The 18,150-nt window shown below is 44.4% G+C and overlaps 1 protein-coding gene across 1 annotated transcript in view; it reads left to right on the top strand.

Annotated features, from left to right (window-relative positions):
- Nucleotides 1-6,526: 6,526 nt before the first annotated feature.
- The window catches only part of LOC147663553 (uncharacterized), a 48,341-nt gene continuing 36,717 nt past the window's right edge, over nucleotides 6,527-18,150 (top strand). The window contains exon 1 of the mRNA XM_086950367.1: nucleotides 6,527-7,069. Coding sequence (XP_086806493.1) covers nucleotides 6,991-7,069 — 79 coding nt within the window. The 5' untranslated portion in view covers nucleotides 6,527-6,990. The remainder of the gene's footprint in view (nucleotides 7,070-18,150) is intronic.

Raw genomic sequence — 18,150 nt, 5'->3', positions numbered from 1 at the left:
AAAGCGCACAGGTCACGAGCGCTGCACAGAATGATTTTCCAAAATTGAATCAGTGGCACAAATAAGCACACCGTTCTCGAACGCTTCGCAGATTGTTTTTAAAGAGTAACAGTAAATCATACAATACCACCAGGAGGGGGAGGTGAAGGGAGCGACCGCTTCTGCATGGAGCAGGACGGTCACAGCTCTCCACGAGGGCAAGCGCAGGCTCTACCTCTGTGGGTGGGAGGGTCAGCTGGGAGGCGGGACCAGTAGCCCAAAGAGAATCAGGAAGAGAAGACAATTCTGCTGGAAGTCGATCCTTAGATAAATACATCGGAGAGATCACTCTCTTACCCAATGTAAGCTGTACTCCTGAAGGAGAACAATGTAGTGTCGCATACAATCTTTTCAACAAATCCAATCCCAACAAGTTCTCACCGCAACCCGTCGTCAGAATGAGGGGTGCTTCAAATTCACAAGGTCCAACAGAAAGAGACAAAGGACTAGAAATCGGATTACTAACTGGGGCGCCAGAAAAACCTACTGAAACATTCGTTAAGCCAGACAAAGGTGCACCAGGGAGTTTAGAGTGCATGATAGAACTCTTCGCAGCACCAGTATCCAACAGAAAAGGCTCTGACACATCTGATGTAATTACTTCAACATAAGGTCCACTCTGATCTACTGGAACTGAAATCACTCCCTCTCTTTGTCTGTGGCTGTCCTAGCAATCATTACCGTCGATATTCTCACCTTCGACATAGTAGTCGTCAGCATAGTACTGAGTCGTCCTACCAGACTGCCCATGTGGAGAGGAGTTGGCCTAACGGCTAGGGCGCTCGTGATTCTGGGCAAACCACTTAATCTCCCCGTGCCTAAAATGAATGTGTGTCCGTCCTCATGTAACGTAACTGGTGCTATGTAAAGCGCTCTGATACCTGATTCGGTTCGGGTCTAGTTCGCGCTATATAAAACTCTGCAAAAAAAAAAAAATTCTGCTGATCAAAACAATTTATAGAAGTCTGTGGAGGAAAGGAACGCGCATTCTGGGGAAACACACCACGTCCCCTACCTCTAGGAGCTTGCTGAACACCTCGACCTCTCACACCAGAAACACCATTCGTGCGCTGCAACAAAACCTGACAACTGTTCTTGAAATGACCCTCTTCTTTGCAATATGCACACTGATTAGGGCCTACAGGAAAACGCGGTTGAGAAGACTCGAACCTTTGCGAGTTTCTCTGAAACTGCTGAGGTTGCTGATAATCACGCTGATTACTACGAGGCGAATACGCTTGCTGCAAAAGAACCTTCGTCTTCAGATCTTTAGTCTTTCTGTCTGCTCTATCCTTCTCATCCTTATCCCTATTTTCGTAGTACTGTGCCGTAGCCAATATCTGTGCCGAGGAAGAAACCGCCCAGGAACTCTCTGAATCCTTCAACTTAGTACACAACTCGGGAAGCAAATTATGTACAAACTTATCTACGAACAACCGTTGACCACCTTCCGTACTCATGTCCTGACCACTATGGTCGATAAACGTTTCTTCAAGTCTAGTGAAGAAATCAGACACACTTTCATCTTTCTTCTGCTTACACGCAGACAATTTGTCCCAGTTTACTCGTATAGCAGGCATTAAAGTCTTCATGTAAGTAATGATCTTACCAGGAAGTTCTGCAACTAAAGGCTCAGGTTTGGCACCACCAATTTGTCGACCATCCGCAGCACCAATATTATTCCATGTATCACCTAACTCTTGCGCATGATCCGTATGACGAATCAATCCCCATAAGGGCTGTGGAACTACATTTCCAAACAACATATCTATATCGGCTAAATTCATAACACATGAATCTGCAGTCTGTGATAATTCCTTATAGTACCCTGCAGGATTTTTATGAGGATCAGGCAAAGTCTGTTTAAGAGCCAAAACTTCAGCTCGCTTCCATGGAACATGTACCCAAACACGCTGAAAATGAGCCGGCGCAGCTACAATACCAGCCTGAGCATTGGCCTGAACGGCCTCTTTCCACACCGGAGGAACCTCTCTCATTGGATATTGCCGCACTTTTCTCCTAACAGAAGGATCAGGCTCAAACAATGACTGAGAAGGAGACTTACTCCTAAACGACAACAATGTCGCAACTGCTCTCTCAACGTCGAGACCCACTACAGTTCCCTTTGCAAACTCGGACTGTACACAGAACAACTCAGATGGAGTCTGTCCCAAATCACCATCTTCCCATTCTTCACGAAGGAAAGTACACATTTCTTCAAAAACATACCTCTGCTTCGGTGCTTCCCATTGACGGAAGACATCCATAACAGACTCTAAATCATATCTCAAAGTATTAGTAACCCATTTACGTGCTAAATGATCCAGCACTGTCCGCTCATCGGGACCAGGAAATTGGCTACGTAATTGTTTACGCTCTGAAACAGGGGTCATACCTAGTGACCCAAAGAGAGGAGAAAAGAGACCAATAACAGTATCAGTCATCCTCTGTCGAACAGAAGGAGAAGTTGACAGAAGGACAGGAGACAAAGCAGACTGAGAGGAAACCAATATAGGAGCAGTAGCAGAAGAAGTAGCAAGAACAGGAGACAAAGTCGTAAGAATTGGAGACGGAGCAGGTAGCAAAGTCGGCGGCCCTTGAGAAGGCTGCACCAGTAGAATAGGAGCAAACTGAAGAGGAGCTGGCGGCTGTGCAATAACAGGAGGCAAAGCAACCGGAGGTTGCGGAACTAAAGGTTGTGGAGGTGCTGTAGCATTCTGCACATAAGGGGGTGGCAAATTCAACAAATGTGACATCAAAGGATCTTTCTCAAGTTCCTTCGTCGCACCTTGCTGAAGAGGTGGCAAAGCTGGATAACATTTATCAATCGCCATTTTACGTTGTCTATGCAACTGCTCACTCGCTTGTTCTTCTTCGTTATCTTTAAACTGTATAGCAGCCTGCATTATCGATATACCCTTCTCTCTTTTATTTCTCTTCGCTAATTTAATTTCTTTCTGTTTGGCTTCCTTTCGCCAGAGGCGGAAAGAGTCAAACATCGCCGGTCGGGCTTTCTTCTTGAAGAGTTTAACTTCTAAATTATCTAAGATCTCCGTGTCATAACTACCTTATTGGGGCCATTTTAGGACACTGCTCTTTCTAGTGTAGCGAATCCACACTTCATTATACGTGATGGGGCCCACGCCATGTTTCAAATAGAGCTCATAGGTCGGAGTTCCAATCGGAGGCACTGGACACGAGTCCTCCAATCGGGAATCCTTCTTACAACCACAACAAAATATCTTTCCAAGTCTGCTAAGACCAGGCATCTTCGCTCACTAGTCTAGCTTCAAACTTCAAGGGAATATCGCACACAATAGCCTCGTGAATACACGAGTCCCTCGGCTTTGGAGCTTGCAAGTCCCAAATCAAAGATCCCAAGGGATACCCAAAAACTAAGGACTGGGAGACGCTCCACTCATACTTTACTGAAGTATCGATGACGTCGCCAGAAGACCCGTCTATCGTCTCGCTCTACAAATCATCAAAGGGCTCCAAGACAGGGCGACAGTCAGGGCAGCAGTCCTTCGTAGCCGTCGGAAAGCGGGGAACCTCGCAGCAAAGACTTTCGGACCACGACGACATACAGGGGTCGATGAAGTGGTAGGCCTTCCTCCAGAATTTTCACACGAAGCTCCTCACGATCTTCAGGCTTGGACCGGTACCGCTGAAGTCGCCTCACGTTGGAAGCGCCAACTGAAGAACCGGGATTTAAACCCAGCGGCGCCAGGGGCACGCCCAAAGTCTTCGGGTCCACCTGTCTTAGAATACAGAGACACGGGATACTTCTTGGTGGCGTCAAAGATCAAATTTATTAGCTGCAGCCAGTAACAGAGGTCCTAGAAGTACAACACGGTGTATGTTCTCAGGAGACTGCTCAACTTTACAAAGCAGGTCGTCCCTTTTTATGCCAAAAATTGTGCTTCAGGCAAACATTCCTTATTTACAGTTGACCACTCACTTGTTTCCACGACAAAAAGCATTGCATGATGACAAGCCCATTTTTCAGTTTGTCCAGCCCAAAATTAATCATCAAACAAACCCATAATAAACATTCTTCTTTTGAACAAGCCGGACAAAAACCCATAATAAAAGACCTCAACCCAAACCATAAATAGGCCATAAAAGAAGGAACAGAAACAGATGAGAAGCAAGATAGAAGGGTGTGTGCATGTACCATAAACTCAGCAATGTCCGGCTCTTTGATCTCTATCTTGATCAGCTAAAGGGCAAGAACTGGTTTGGCAAGGTCAGCTTCAGGCAACAGGGTCAATTCACTCAGGTCAAACAAGAGTCAGCACAAACTCAAGCTAAGGTGCACGTGTCCCAGAGACTTGTTCAGCCACAGTCATAGGCCTATGTGAGGGCAACCACAAAATGGCTGCCATTCACAAAATGGAACCCAAGAGTTTCAGAACGAAATCGTCAAATACACGGTGAATCCATCAATGTAACATGACGGAAACACTCATGCTTGCTGAGCTCACTGTTTACGGTTCGCTGTTACCGAAATCGTAACAGAACCACGACCATTATGACCCAGGGTCAGAATTCACGGAACCTCACAGGCCGAAGTGGGAAAACAAAATACAGATCCAGTGGCTTCAGGCAGGGCAAAGGTAACATTTTAAGTTACCTTTCTGTAACATTTAGCACAAATTTGAATCACAGTGCTTTCCTATGGTTCAGTCAAACCTTCTACAGTGAAAATAGTTATGACAGCATTTTGACTGTAATGGCATGTTTATCATTAAACCTTGACATGTTCTACATTTTTGTACCATGCACCCTGCCTTTATATGCAACAAGGCCTACTCAAGAGTGACCTATAAATATTTAAAAGTTTAAGCATGTCAAGAGGGGTGTTTTGACAGGCCGAAGTTGTATTTAAAACATGCACAGCCAGGCTACTGGTGGCTGAGCTGCAGTCATGTTTACTTTGTCACTGTAGAGGGCGGCACACTGGATGCTATAGTCCACTAGTGACACTGAACTTAAGGGTCCTAAGTACACCTTGCTACCCGATACTAGGGTTTTGCAGGTAAAATAAATGTGCCATTAAGAGTAAACCAAATTTATTGTTAAAAGGAGGAGCAAAGGCACTTTACCTTTGATTATCAGCATCTGACAGGCTGTTATAAGTGCCAGTGTTGACCATTAAGTGCAGTGCGGAGCACCGGCACTGGCTCAAATTAAGCACAGGAAGAGAGCCAGTATTATATTTCCATATGTCTCCCTGTCCCTTACTGTAGCTGGTGATATAGAGCTGGGATTATGTACCCTTATTACGGTCTCTTACTGTGGAAAGTGATATAGAGCCAGTATTGTGCATCCGTGTGGCACCCTGTAGTACAAACCCGGTATTATGTGCCCGTGTCTCCCTGTGCTATATTGTGGCAAGTGATATAGAGTCCAGATTATGTGCCTGTGTGTCACCCTGTCCCTTACTGTAGCAGGTGTTATAGAGTCGGGATTATATGCCCATATGTCACCCTGCCCTTTACTGTAGCAGGTGGTATAGGGTCAGGATTATGTGCCCGTCTATTCCCCGGCCCCGTACTGTAGCAGGTAGTGTACAGCCGGGATTAGCTGCCCATGTGCCACCCTGTCCCTTATTGGACCTTGCAGAGTTAGGTTTGCATCCCCAGGAGTGCTCAGTCCCTTCCTGCAAGTGGCAATGTTGAGTCATTATAGTGTGTCCTTGTCTCTTCTGCAGGTGGCAATGGTGCGCCATTATAGTGTGTCCATGTGTCCGTGTCTCTTCTGCAGATAGCGCTAGAGAGTTAGCACTTTGTGCCCATGTGTCAACTTTTCTCTGCTGCAGGCGACACTAGAGAGTTAGCACTATGTGCCTAGGTGTTGTTACCTTGTCTCTTCTGTAGGTGGCGCTAGAGATTTAGCACTGTGTGTCCATGTGTCACCTTGTGTCTTCAGCAGTTGGTGCTAGAAAGTTTTCACTGTGTGTACATGTGTTACCTTGTCTCTTCTACAGGTGGCGCTAGAGAGTTAGCACTGTGTACACGTGTCACCTTGTCTCTTCTGCAGGTGGCGCTAGAGAGTTAGCACTGTGTGTACATGTGTTACCTTGTCTCTTCTACAGGTGGCGCTAGAGAGTTAGCACTGGTGGTCCATGTGTCACCTTGTCTCTTCTGCAGGTGGCTCTAGAGAGTTAGCACTGTGTGTACATGTGTTACCTTGTCTCTCTTACAGGTGGCGCTAGAGAGTTATCACTGGTGGTCCATGTGTTACCTTGTCTCTTCGGCAGGTAACGCTAGAGAGTTAGCACTATATGCCCATGTGCTACCTTGTCTGTTCTGCAGGTGGCGCTAGAGAGTTAGCACTGTGTGTACATGTGTTACCTTGTCTCTTCTACAGGTGGCGCTAGAGAGTTAGCACTGGTGGTCCATGTGTCACCTTGTCTCTTCTGCAGGTGGCTCTAGAGAGTTAGCACTGGTGGTCCATGTGTTACCTTGTCTGTTCTGCAGGTGGCGCTAGAGAGTTAGCACTGTGTGTACATGTGTTACCTTGTCTCTTCTACAGGTGGCGCTAGAGAGTTAGCACTGGTGGTCCATGTGTTACCTTGTCTCTTCGGCAGGTAATGCTAGAGAGTTAGCACTATATGCCCATGTGCTACCTTGTCTGTTCTGCAGGTGGCGCTAGAGAGTTAGCACTGTGTGTACATGTGTTACCTTGTCTCTTCTACAGGTGGCGCTAGAGAGTTAGCACTGGTGGTCCATGTGTTACCTTGTCTCTTCGGCAGGTAATGCTAGAGAGTTAGCACTATATGCCCATGTGCTACCTTGTCTGTTCTGCAGGTGGCGCTAGAGATTTAGCACAGCGTGTCCATGTTTTACCTTGTCTGTTCTGCAGGTGGCGCTGGTGAGCCAGGAGCCGGTGCTGTTCGCCCGCTCTCTGCAGGAGAACATCTCTTACGGGTTAGGGCTACAGCCCATGGATGCTGTTGAGAAGGTGGCCAGAGACGCCAACGCTCATGAGTTCATCACGTCTTTCAAGGACCAGTATAAGACAGGTAAGACCCCTCACCCTCCATGAACAGGTAACGAAGGGGTCAGCATCCCCACAGTGACCTCATGTGGACAGTAAAGTGGGGTTGAACCCCATCTCTATCCTCTCTGGCCCTCAAAGAAGTCACCGAGGACCGAGTGCACCGGTCTCCAAATACAAAAAACATGATAACAATTCTGTATTTCACGTACAAAGTCCTCGACAGAGGTCACCCGGCATCTGCCAACCAGAGTAGCTCCCAGAGTAAAGGCAGTACAGACATGTGTGACAGTGTGCACGCGGATGTGAGTGTCCTGAGGCGGAAGCCGGGACTGATTGTATGTGAGTGAGCAGCAGAACTGTATTTTAAAAGCGCACTTGTGTTTATTTGCACTTCAGTTCATTTTTTAACTGACCCATTGTTCATTTTGGGCATTATTTTTAAAGTCTACCTACTGTCCTTTTGCTCCTCCGATCCTGCTCGTCCCCATCGCAGCCGATTAGGCGCTACCGGGGTCCAGAGCTGAATCCACCATCTTAGGTGAGGAGCAGGCGAGCGGTGCAGTGCTCGGCCCCTCCCACCTCGGTCTCCATAAAAACGCCGATTTGGACCGCGTGCACCGATTGACAGTGTGCACGCGGATGTGAGTGCCCTAAGGTGGAAGCCGGGACTGATTGTATGTGAGTGAGCAGCAGAACTGTATTTTAAAAGCGCACTTGTGTTTATTTGCACTTCAGTTCATTTTTTAACTGACCCATTGTTCATTTTGGGCATTATTTTTAAAGTCTACCTACTGTCCTTTTGCTCCTCCGATCCTGCTCGTCCCCATCGCAGCCGATTAGGCGCTGCCGGGGTCCAGAGCTGAATCCACCATCTTAGGTGAGGAGCAGGCGAGCGGTGCAGTGCTCGGCCCCTCCCACCTCTAGGTCCATAAAATGATTTTCCCGCCCAGGAAGCGCAGCGGGCGCGCCGGCGTCCCACCGAAGACGCGCCAAAGACAAGCCCGTCTGCACCCGTCCGCGACCAGCCGGGACCAGGGACAGGGCATGCTGCCTGTCTTATTCATTATTCCAGGGATGATCTTATGGAATACAACAAAGGTCAGGGCTATCTGCCAAAGGAGACACTCAGACGGGTCAGTAGATATGGCATATTGACTAAGTGCTGTTCTCCGGTAGTTCCTGTAAACAGCCAGGTTTATCCCGACCTGCACCCCCACTCACTGGTAATCCTCTATTTAAACACTCGTTCCCTGGTGAAACACCAGATGGATATCTTCCTTCTGTTGGACATGGAGAAACCGGACATCCTCCTACTCACAGAAACTTGGCTGACCCCTGATTCCGCCCCCGATATAATAGCAGCCCTTCCACCTAATTACTATATTATTCATGCAGATCGGGATGCAGGGAAAGCGGGCGGGGGGGTAGCGGCAGTTATTCACACAAGTCTGAAAGTTACCACTCTGACCTGCCTAACACTATCAAACACGGACAACTTAGTGCTAAAGATTGACTCTTCCCATATGACGATGGCATGTGTCCTCCTATACAGACCTCCTAACTTGATGCCAACATTTCCTCTTGTACTAAGCGATCAAGTCGCCAACCAAGCATTGGATCACGCCAGGATTTTCTTAGTAGGCGACCTAAATTACTGGTTTAATGACCCCATGGAAAGCCCCCAATCGAGCGAACTTACAGAACTTACGACAAACCTACATTTTTCACAACTAGTGCTCTCCCCGACTCATTGCAAGGGCCACATTTTAGACCAGGCGTGGACCAACACTCCATTTGTAACAACCCCGATAACTCTGCCCTGCCTATGGTCAGATCATTTTCTTCTTAAATTCAATCTAATCTTTCCCTCTGCTAGGACAATCACAACAGCCACAGGCGGCCTAGCTAGGAAATGGAATACTCTGGATAGAGCAGCATTCCTACAGACACTAGCCAACCCTCATTGTGACATTAATTCCTCAGAATCCAATCTTTCTGGCTGGCTACAGTGATTTGCATGCCCCCTATAAAAAAGTCAGACTGGCACGGCGCGCTGACGCCCAAAGATGGGCGCCAGTTGGAACGTCAATGGCGACGCAACTATGACCCTGATTTAAAGATTGGGTTCACTAAGGCCAGGAAGGAATATATGAATGCCATTTCCGCAGCTGTCAGACCGTGCGTGTTCCAGTCTGCGAGACTTCGAGTGATTGAATCCTCCCGAGCAAGTACCGGCCTATTATATATCGGTCCTGAAGTGATATCTATAGCCACACGCTATACAAGCTACTTGCCCAGCCTGTGAATAGAAACACTGTCATTATGTGAGCAGTTCCCTTCCCGTGTGTGTACCGCGTGGCGGACAACTACACCTGAAAGAATCCTAACCGGCAAATTGCAGAATTTATCCCCACACCGGCGAATTACCGACACCAAGGCACATTCTTTGCCACGTGCAGACGCATTGTTCCCAGTCCCCGTCCTGAAGAGAACCACCAACAACCTGGTTCGAAACGCGTCGACATACCTACCCTGTGGTCATTCAAAAAGGGTGCACCTAGGAAGTAAAAGTACAATACCATCTGGAACCCTAGTGGTGTAACCCAATACAAATCGCAACCACAGTGGTGTCAGGCAGGCAGGCGTACCACTCCATCTGTCCCCGCCTGTCCCTTGGTTTCATACCCCTAAGGACTGGTTATTTTTGTTTGTAGGAACTTTTTCACTGTATATAAATACAATTTATGTTTGGATATTGATTAATGTCATTTTTCTTTTGGTGTGTCTTTTACAACTGTATTCATTCAAATTGTGTGTCTCTCACTTTGTAAATAATGTATATTGGTAGTTGTGCATAAATGTAAATACTGTATTCATGTATTCACTGTCGTGACAGTCTTTAGTTTGTCCATACGTTTTGATGAATCTAAAAACCAAAAAAACTAAATAAATTTGTTTTTGGTACAGAAGGCCTTGGTTACGTAGTACATTTTGACTACGTCACTATCACTAATGATAATGACTTTTCCTATCCAGCCATCCTTGTTCTGTTGATCACATTGTTGAGATCCGGGCTGGGTAGACGTAGGATCCACAGCCTTTGTTGTTCTACAATTTCCGCAGCGAAAGCGGCTTACTTTTCCTCTCGTGTCCTTAAATCTTCAAACAGATCTAAGGACATTTTCGCTATTCTTAACGAATTAACGAATCTGGATAGCGTACGCCCCAGGATAACTCCGACTCAGTCCCTTTGTGACTCACTTAATATCTATTTCAATGAGAAAATTGTGGACATCAAAGCCCGCATCCCACAGTCTGTGACTCCAACTACTATTGGTATGGCAATCAACAATAGTTCTGGCATTCTTAGCAGTTTTCCGCTTATCACCCCGGATCAATTTCAGGAACTTTTGGCAAGAGTTAAATCCGGCGCTCCATCAGACAGCTGCCACCCGTACATCTTAAAAGAGTGTTTCTCCGCCCTCCCGGCCCCTGCCTTTACTCTCCTGAACGACTCTTTGACCTCCGGCCTAGTTCCACTGGCCTTTAAGGAAGTGACGGTCATACCGCTCCTAAAAAAACCTGGGGCTGACCCGTCTTGCAAGGCAAACTACCGGCCCATATCCTTACTTCCCTACCTGGCAAAGGTGCTGGAGGCTCACATAGCTAAATGCCTTTCAAACTTCCTAGAGGAATCCGGCTGCTTTGAACCCCATCAAGCCAGGTTCCGGCCTGCACATTCAACGGAGGCAGTGGTAACCACAGTCCTGGAAACTCTGGGACTGTGCAGATAGGCGTTCTCCCCAGGCACTGGTGCTCCTGGATTTGTCGGCCGCATTTGACACGGTCGATCATACCATTTTAATCGACCGTGTCAGACAGGCCGGCATCCGGGGCACGGCGGCCCACTGGCTGATGTCTTTTTTGGAGAACCGCTCTCAGGCAGTACGGCTTGGAGAACCAGTCGATACCAAACAGTCCATCACATGCGGAGTTCCACAGGGTTCCTCCCTGTCACCTCACCTGTTCAACCTCTATATCCTCCCATTGATTCAGGCCCTTAGAGATGAGCAGGTGATGGTATTTAACTACGCAGACGATTTACAGCTGTTGTTCACGATTGATAATTCTGAAACCTCCATCTTGAATTTTCAATCGACCATGAGGAACATCAAATCCTGGATGGACCAAAACCAGCTGAAATTCAACCCGGGCAAAACTGAGCTAGTCCTTACCGGAGACAGCGTCAAACACTGGGGCCCCCACTACTGGCCATCTGACTTGGGTCAGGACCTCCTTTCATTTCGGAAAGCTTTAAAGACCTGGCTTTACAGACAAGCATATCAATAACTCTTCACCCCACACTCCTGATTATGTTACTGTCAATTTCAGCACCAAGAAACCAACCGGTGATAGTGCGCTTAATACATTTTTTATTAACATAACATAACATGTAGACCCAACTTTAGAAACTTCTAGAATTAGTGACTCGTCCCTAGGAATTTGTGCTATAGCCAGGTGGATGTAAGAAATACCTAGACCGGAGCCTCCAGCTGCCGACATGACCCCTGACCTCAGCTGCGCGGCTGGAGGCCCCCTTATCTAGTAAAGTCAAGTGACTCTCGCAGTTAAGGGTTTATTTATTTATAAAGTTTTATATAGCGCGAACATGACCCTTTAGGGTATCAGAGCGGGTACATTATATGCGCATCACACGAGGCATTCACAGGGGTTTCCCATTTCTGCCTTTTAGTGCCACCCCAAGGACAGCCCCAAGCATCTTTACGATAGTTCAATACTCGTCAAATGAAACACTTCCTGACACGCCCCCTCCTCCCCATCTTGCAAGTCTTCCTCATCGTCACAGAGCATGGTCAGCGAAAGCATACAGGAGACCTTCCTTTTCAGGGTAAAAACCTTCATCGTGGCCTTGACAGTCTTGAGTCTGAAATAGGATGTATTAAAACAAAGACTGTGAATCAAAGAATAAAGCGGGTTCACTGACAAAATATCGACCCTTAAAATATCCCCATACCCAAATATCATGACCAAAATATGGATGTCAAAAATATTGTCATCCTATACTTCTAATGGTAAGTACTTCCCACTCAGCACCCCTATAATCCCACAACCTGCATCTAAAACAATTACACAATTAACATAATCAGTTACCAGATAATTAATTAATATTAATTAACAACTAATTATTAATAAATTAAAAATAAATGACTACCCTTTACCCCTATAAACCCCACACCCCACACATAAAATGTACCCCCCCCAAAAAAAGCACAAATAAATATTAACTAAATAAATATTAAATACAAAACAATCATTAATGTATTATAAATAAATTACTTTCCACCCTATACCCCTAGAAACCCATGACCCGCTGCAGAACTAAAAAACACGAAATTTCATTAAATTAAACTTAATAACTACTAAAAATGTAACAGATATATTGGAAAACATAATCGTATACAAAACAATTAAATCACATTCCTTAAAATATATACTAAAATACATAACACTAATTAAAAAACAATATTTTAAACAACTGTATTTTTGCAGACGATATTATTGACTTTTATATTTTGAAATCCACCATTACTTCGCTTCAAATCGATATTCTTGCAATTGATATTCTTGACATCGATATTCTTGACATCGATATTGACATTGATATTCTTGACATCGATATTCTTGCGGACGATATTTTCATATCACAATATTTGAGACTTGATATTTTGATGGGAGGATATTTTTTCCCGTTATTCTGTCTAAAGACCAATAAAGGGCAAGATTAGTCCCCAATGTGAGGAAATGTGGATTATTACTTGATGTGGTTGTGTAACATCACCATAATAATTGCACAAACCCGTATCCAGTTCCGTCAGGTTTGTTTGAAAATCTTTGCTCTGAGCCAGGGCTACCCTGGACTGTGCTGTCAGACTTTATCAAAGGAACAAGTTTAAAGCATAACAAAGTACCAAAACAATTCAATAATAAGGAAGCACAACTCAAGTTCAAAGTTCAAAAAGTACTTTATTCGGTTAAAAGACAATAACCATAAAAGCAACAGTATAGATATAACCATTTACACAAGGAAGTTATTTAATAATGATGATTCTAATAAATTTCATCAACACCAATTGTTTTCCGTAATTTAAAAACATTTTTAAAAAAGTTTAAAACTACAGTAACAGTTAAAACAGTGTCCATTCTCTTCTCTGGAATTCTAAAAAGGCTGGGCGACATCTGTTTAAATTAATTTCTTTGAGGAATGGGACAATGAATTTTCTACGTGGTAAAGTATAAAATTTACAGAAAAATAAAATGTGGATGTCAGATTGGGGCGAGGAATCATCACACGGGCAGGTAGGCAAATTTCACATCCATAAGTTCATTACTGGGAAGGACAAGAGTGTAAAAACAATATTTAATCTAAAATGGGACAAGAGAAATCTATCATAATTTGGCATCAGCAGGGTTAAGTATGGCTGTACTTTGTCACCAGTTAATAACAAGAGATGCGAGGTAACAGTCTTTTTTCTCATTTCCTCTCGCCTTCTCTTTTCCTTGAGGTATTCCATACACAGTTTTTTTAACACTTTTCTGGATATATTGCACATTAAAAGTGGGTCCTCATAATATTGCTGGCAACCAATATCAGTAAGAAAACGTTTAACGTAATCTAGCCATTCAAATCTACCCACATTGTCCAGTTTTAATACATCCTGCAACATAGTCCGATTCATGACACACTCATTAGTTGTCCATACCTTATGCCACAAGAGGATGGGTTGTGTTTTAATTGTGTCAGATATATGGGGTTGTCCCAGTTCAGTATGAATGATGTAAGTCGCCACACTTTGTGGGACTGTCAGGACATACCTCAAAATTTTATTTTCGGCTGTTTGAATTAATTCTATGTTCGAATATCCCCAAAGACCCGAGCCATACCACGCTACTGATATACACGTGGCATTATATATGCTTAAAGTTTCTCGAATTGGTTTCTTGCCCAGCTTTTATATGAAATTCTTTAAGGCCATTATTGTTTTTAATAACAAAAGAGTTCTGGCCTTTACAGCACTTGTCCAAAGCCCAGATTCGTGGAACAAAATACCAAGATAGGGAAAAGTGGGAGTGTTTTCCAGAGGAACCTTATTTATAAACATACGTTGCATGTGCTTTCTAGATCTTATGCCACAGTTCATGGAGAAGGTTTTACTACAATTGATTTTTAAATCTAAACTCGACATGAAATTCTCAAAAGATATTATCAAGTTTTGTAAGGCTAAGGGAGTGCGTGCCATTAGGACTGCGTCATCCGCATACAGGAGTGCGGGGATAGATCTCTTGCCAACCCTGGGCATATCCCTGCACTCCTGCAGCAGATGGCGCTCAAGTCCGTTTATGTATACCAGAAATAGGAATGGTGCCAGGACGCACCCTTGGCGTACTCCACGTCCCACGCCAAATTTTCTGGTACATTCGCCCCCCTTACCGTAACGAACAGATGCTGTGGCTCCTGCATATAGTTCTCTCAGGAAACAAATGATGGAGTCTTCCACACCCAACCCTTTCAGGATTACCCACAGCTTGACATGAGACACACAGTCGAAAGCCGACGATAAGTCTACAAACGTGAGAAACAAGCGTTCACCTTTTACCCTCGTGTACTTTTGCTGAATAGTCATTAAATTTAAACATTGTTCAACAGTTCCAATGCCCTTCTGAAATCCATACTGTAGGTCACTCATTATCTTTCTCCTCAGCCCAGCTTTGAAGTCTTGCCAAGATGATTCTCCCGAGGATTTTTATCGATGAGTCTAGAAGGGAGATTGGTCTATAACAAACACAGTTTTGTCTGTCTCCCTTCTTGTATAGCGGCACAATGACCGAGGTAAGCCAAGATGGATTTAGGCCCCTTGCTAGTGCAGCGTTAAAAAGCTGCACCAGCATGGGGCCCCAGATCTCGATATTTGCTTTGTACAAATCTGCCGGAATCCCATCAGGACCTGCGGCCTTGCCACCCTTCGTTGCTTTCAGGCCCATCGTAACTTCCTCTAGGGTTATCACCAATTTTTCGGCCCCTGCTTCAAAATCACCCATTTTAGTAGAGTCTAAAATATGGCTTTCATCATGAGACCTATAAAGGTTTGAGAAGTGCTCTACCCAGTCCTCCTCAGTGATAGCAATCTCAATGCGCGCCTTGAGATTGTCATAGAGGAAATGAGTGTTTACTGCCCTCCAGAATGCGGATGCATCCTTGGACAGTGAAGCTTCGCATAGAGCTTCTAAGGCCTCCTTTTTAATCTCATGTTTTCTCTTTTTTAAAGCCTCATTATATAATTTCCTAAAACTTCTTATTTCCAAAGGGTCTCGGGGTGTCCTGTGGATAGCATGTTTCAATGTAGTTAAGGCCCTAGTACATGCATTATCGAACCAGGTTTTCTTACCCTTTGCCCGAAGCTTTACCTCCACCCGCAGACTATTTTTAATTGTTGAAGCAATTTTATTAAAATGCTCTAATATCTGCTCACTATTGGACTTCTCACCCAGGCAAATCGCAAAACTATCCGAACACTCCGACAGCAATTTGCCTAGGAACATTTCTGGGACGACCTTACCCCATTTTAGAGTGTACCCATTTTGTCTCCCAAGGACCACATCAGGAGCTGTGCATAAAGAATCCACGTCTTCATGCTGGCCCAAAAATGGGTTTTCAACCTCCATTATTTGGGGTAAATGGTCACTTATTGGTAACTCCATAGACTTTATCCTAATAATTCTATAACTAAAACTATTTGAGGAAATGATATAGTCAATAGTGGATGATGCTCCTCTACCAATAAAAGTAGGCATAAAGGGAGTGGGTTTATGGGCTATCTCATTGTCAAAACCCATATCATACATGAACAATAATTCATTTAAAAAGTCCCCAATCAAGGAGTGGTCAAAATGTGTTAGGGTAATCTCCTGGTCTAACATTAGTCCACAGATACCTATTTTTCCCTTTGCACAGAGCGGACAATTAAAATCCCCCCCCCCCCATAAAATTATTACTTCCTTGTCGTTTTTGTCTATTTCGTATTGTATATCCTCCCTCAGCATTTTTAAGGTGCTGGGAATTTCATTTTTCGGGATATTGTTATAGAAGTTGATAACCACAACTTTAATTCCCCTCTTGTTGCTCAAGGTTTTTAATTGATAGTAACAGGATTTCGGCGTAAAACATACCCGCTCATACTTGAGCTGGTTTGAGAGGAACAGAATTAGGCCTCCCTTTGCTCTCCCCGGTTGCCCCCCCAAACCCCCCCCCCCCACTGCCGGAGTGAAGAAGGTTCTATAACCATTTATATACACAGGGACAGTAGACCAGGTTTCTTGAAGGGCTAAAATATCACAACCATTTATAACAATTTCCCACAATGGGTTTTTAATTTTCTGCCTTAATCCTGCCACATTCCAAAATAGCAATGAACAGGATTTACTATATTCATTTACTACGGGATCAGACAGGGACACATTACCCAGAACCCTGTCGTGTGGCGGGGAACTCACTCCTCTATGCTCATCCCCCTCTTTTAGATCAAGGGTACTGAGGACACACTTCTTCAGACTCACCAGGGTTCTCTATACAGGCAGTTTCTACTGGTATAATGGCCTCATTGCCTTCCCATAGCTTCTGATCTTTTTCAGTTCCCTTAACTTCACCAATATACTCCCCTAGTCCTGATATTTTATTTGGCGAGTATCCTTCTTGTGTCAATCCACATAATCAAGATTTGAGAAAACACCAAATCTATTGTTAGTTGGAATATTATAGGCGGGTAGGGCTATACCTCTACCATCCCAAAAATAATTATTTCCATAACTAGGGCCTGGGGTTGATGGATAAAACTGCCTAGGATGGAAGTTAAGTACTCTATGTGGCTGAGAAAAAGGAATCTGACCATGATCTTGATGGTTAAATCCAAACCTGTTCAGGGGTTGCTTTTCTACTTCCCGATTTTTAAGATGTTGAACTGGGTGGTATGGATAGAAGTAGCTAAAATAATGTGTAGAGATGGAACCGCTACTTCTTGAGTCATACCAGTCCCCAATATGCCTAACAGCTCTTTGATCTTTAAAGTTGACTATAATTACATCCCCTTTCCTATCTTTGGGTCTGGAGCCCACCCAAATAGAACGCCTAGCATTCACAATTTCCCCGTTAATATGGGCAGGCAGAGGTCTGTTGTTACATAGCCAGTGAATGACTTTGTTTCTTAGGGCTCGATGGTCTTCCCTGGTGCCTAAAGGGAGCTCAGGGACACCCGTCATGATAATCGCATAAGGGGCAGCTTCTGGTGGTAAATCAACTATTCTATGCGACTGCCAGTTTGTATTATACGGATGTCCAACCCCATTATCTTTAGAGACATTATTTTGCGTGGATTCTGGCTTTTCTTCTAGAATCACATTATCATCCCTTTGCTCACTTACTTTATTAGTAGTTTGAACTTTGGAAGCTGACTTCATCTTCAGCAAAGGGGGTGTCTGTACTTTTTTCGGGGGAAGAGAGGTTGACTCAATTCCAACATGGTTAGGTATTACAGGGGGAATGAGACATGGTGGAGTTGTTTTTGTTGGTAACCTCATTTTTGCAGGTTATACACTCGGGTTCATGTTATTTAACCCCTTTGTCAATTCCGATAATAGGAGTGTATTTTTTTCCACCTTCTTATCAATCAAGTCTAGGTGAGCATTGATCAAGCTGGTCTTTTCTATGAGTGGTTTCATTAATGTTGTGACCAAAATTTCAATTTTTCCAGCAAGCCACCGTCACTAATAGGAGAGTCAGTTGTCATTAAGGGGACCCTAGGTGGAATCAGTGAATCATTTGACTCTAACAGTGTTGGAGTTGGACCCCTCTTTTGTACTTTGCCATGTCGATTCTTTAATGGACAACCCCTTCTTTTTTTAGTTTTGGCCTTGGGTGATGGCGTGTAGTTTGTATTAGGCGAAGATGTAATAGAAAATCTAGGGGAATTAGATAACCCTTCATCATTACTATTGTATGAACTCAACAAGGACACACAGGTATTAGGAAGT

The sequence above is a fragment of the Lissotriton vulgaris genome, unplaced genomic scaffold, assembly GCF_964263255.1.
Source record: "Lissotriton vulgaris unplaced genomic scaffold, aLisVul1.2 SCAFFOLD_628, whole genome shotgun sequence".
NCBI lineage: Eukaryota > Metazoa > Chordata > Amphibia > Caudata > Salamandridae > Lissotriton > Lissotriton vulgaris.
Note: the sequence above shows the minus strand (reverse complement) of the source record. Positions and strands in the feature narration are given on the sequence as shown.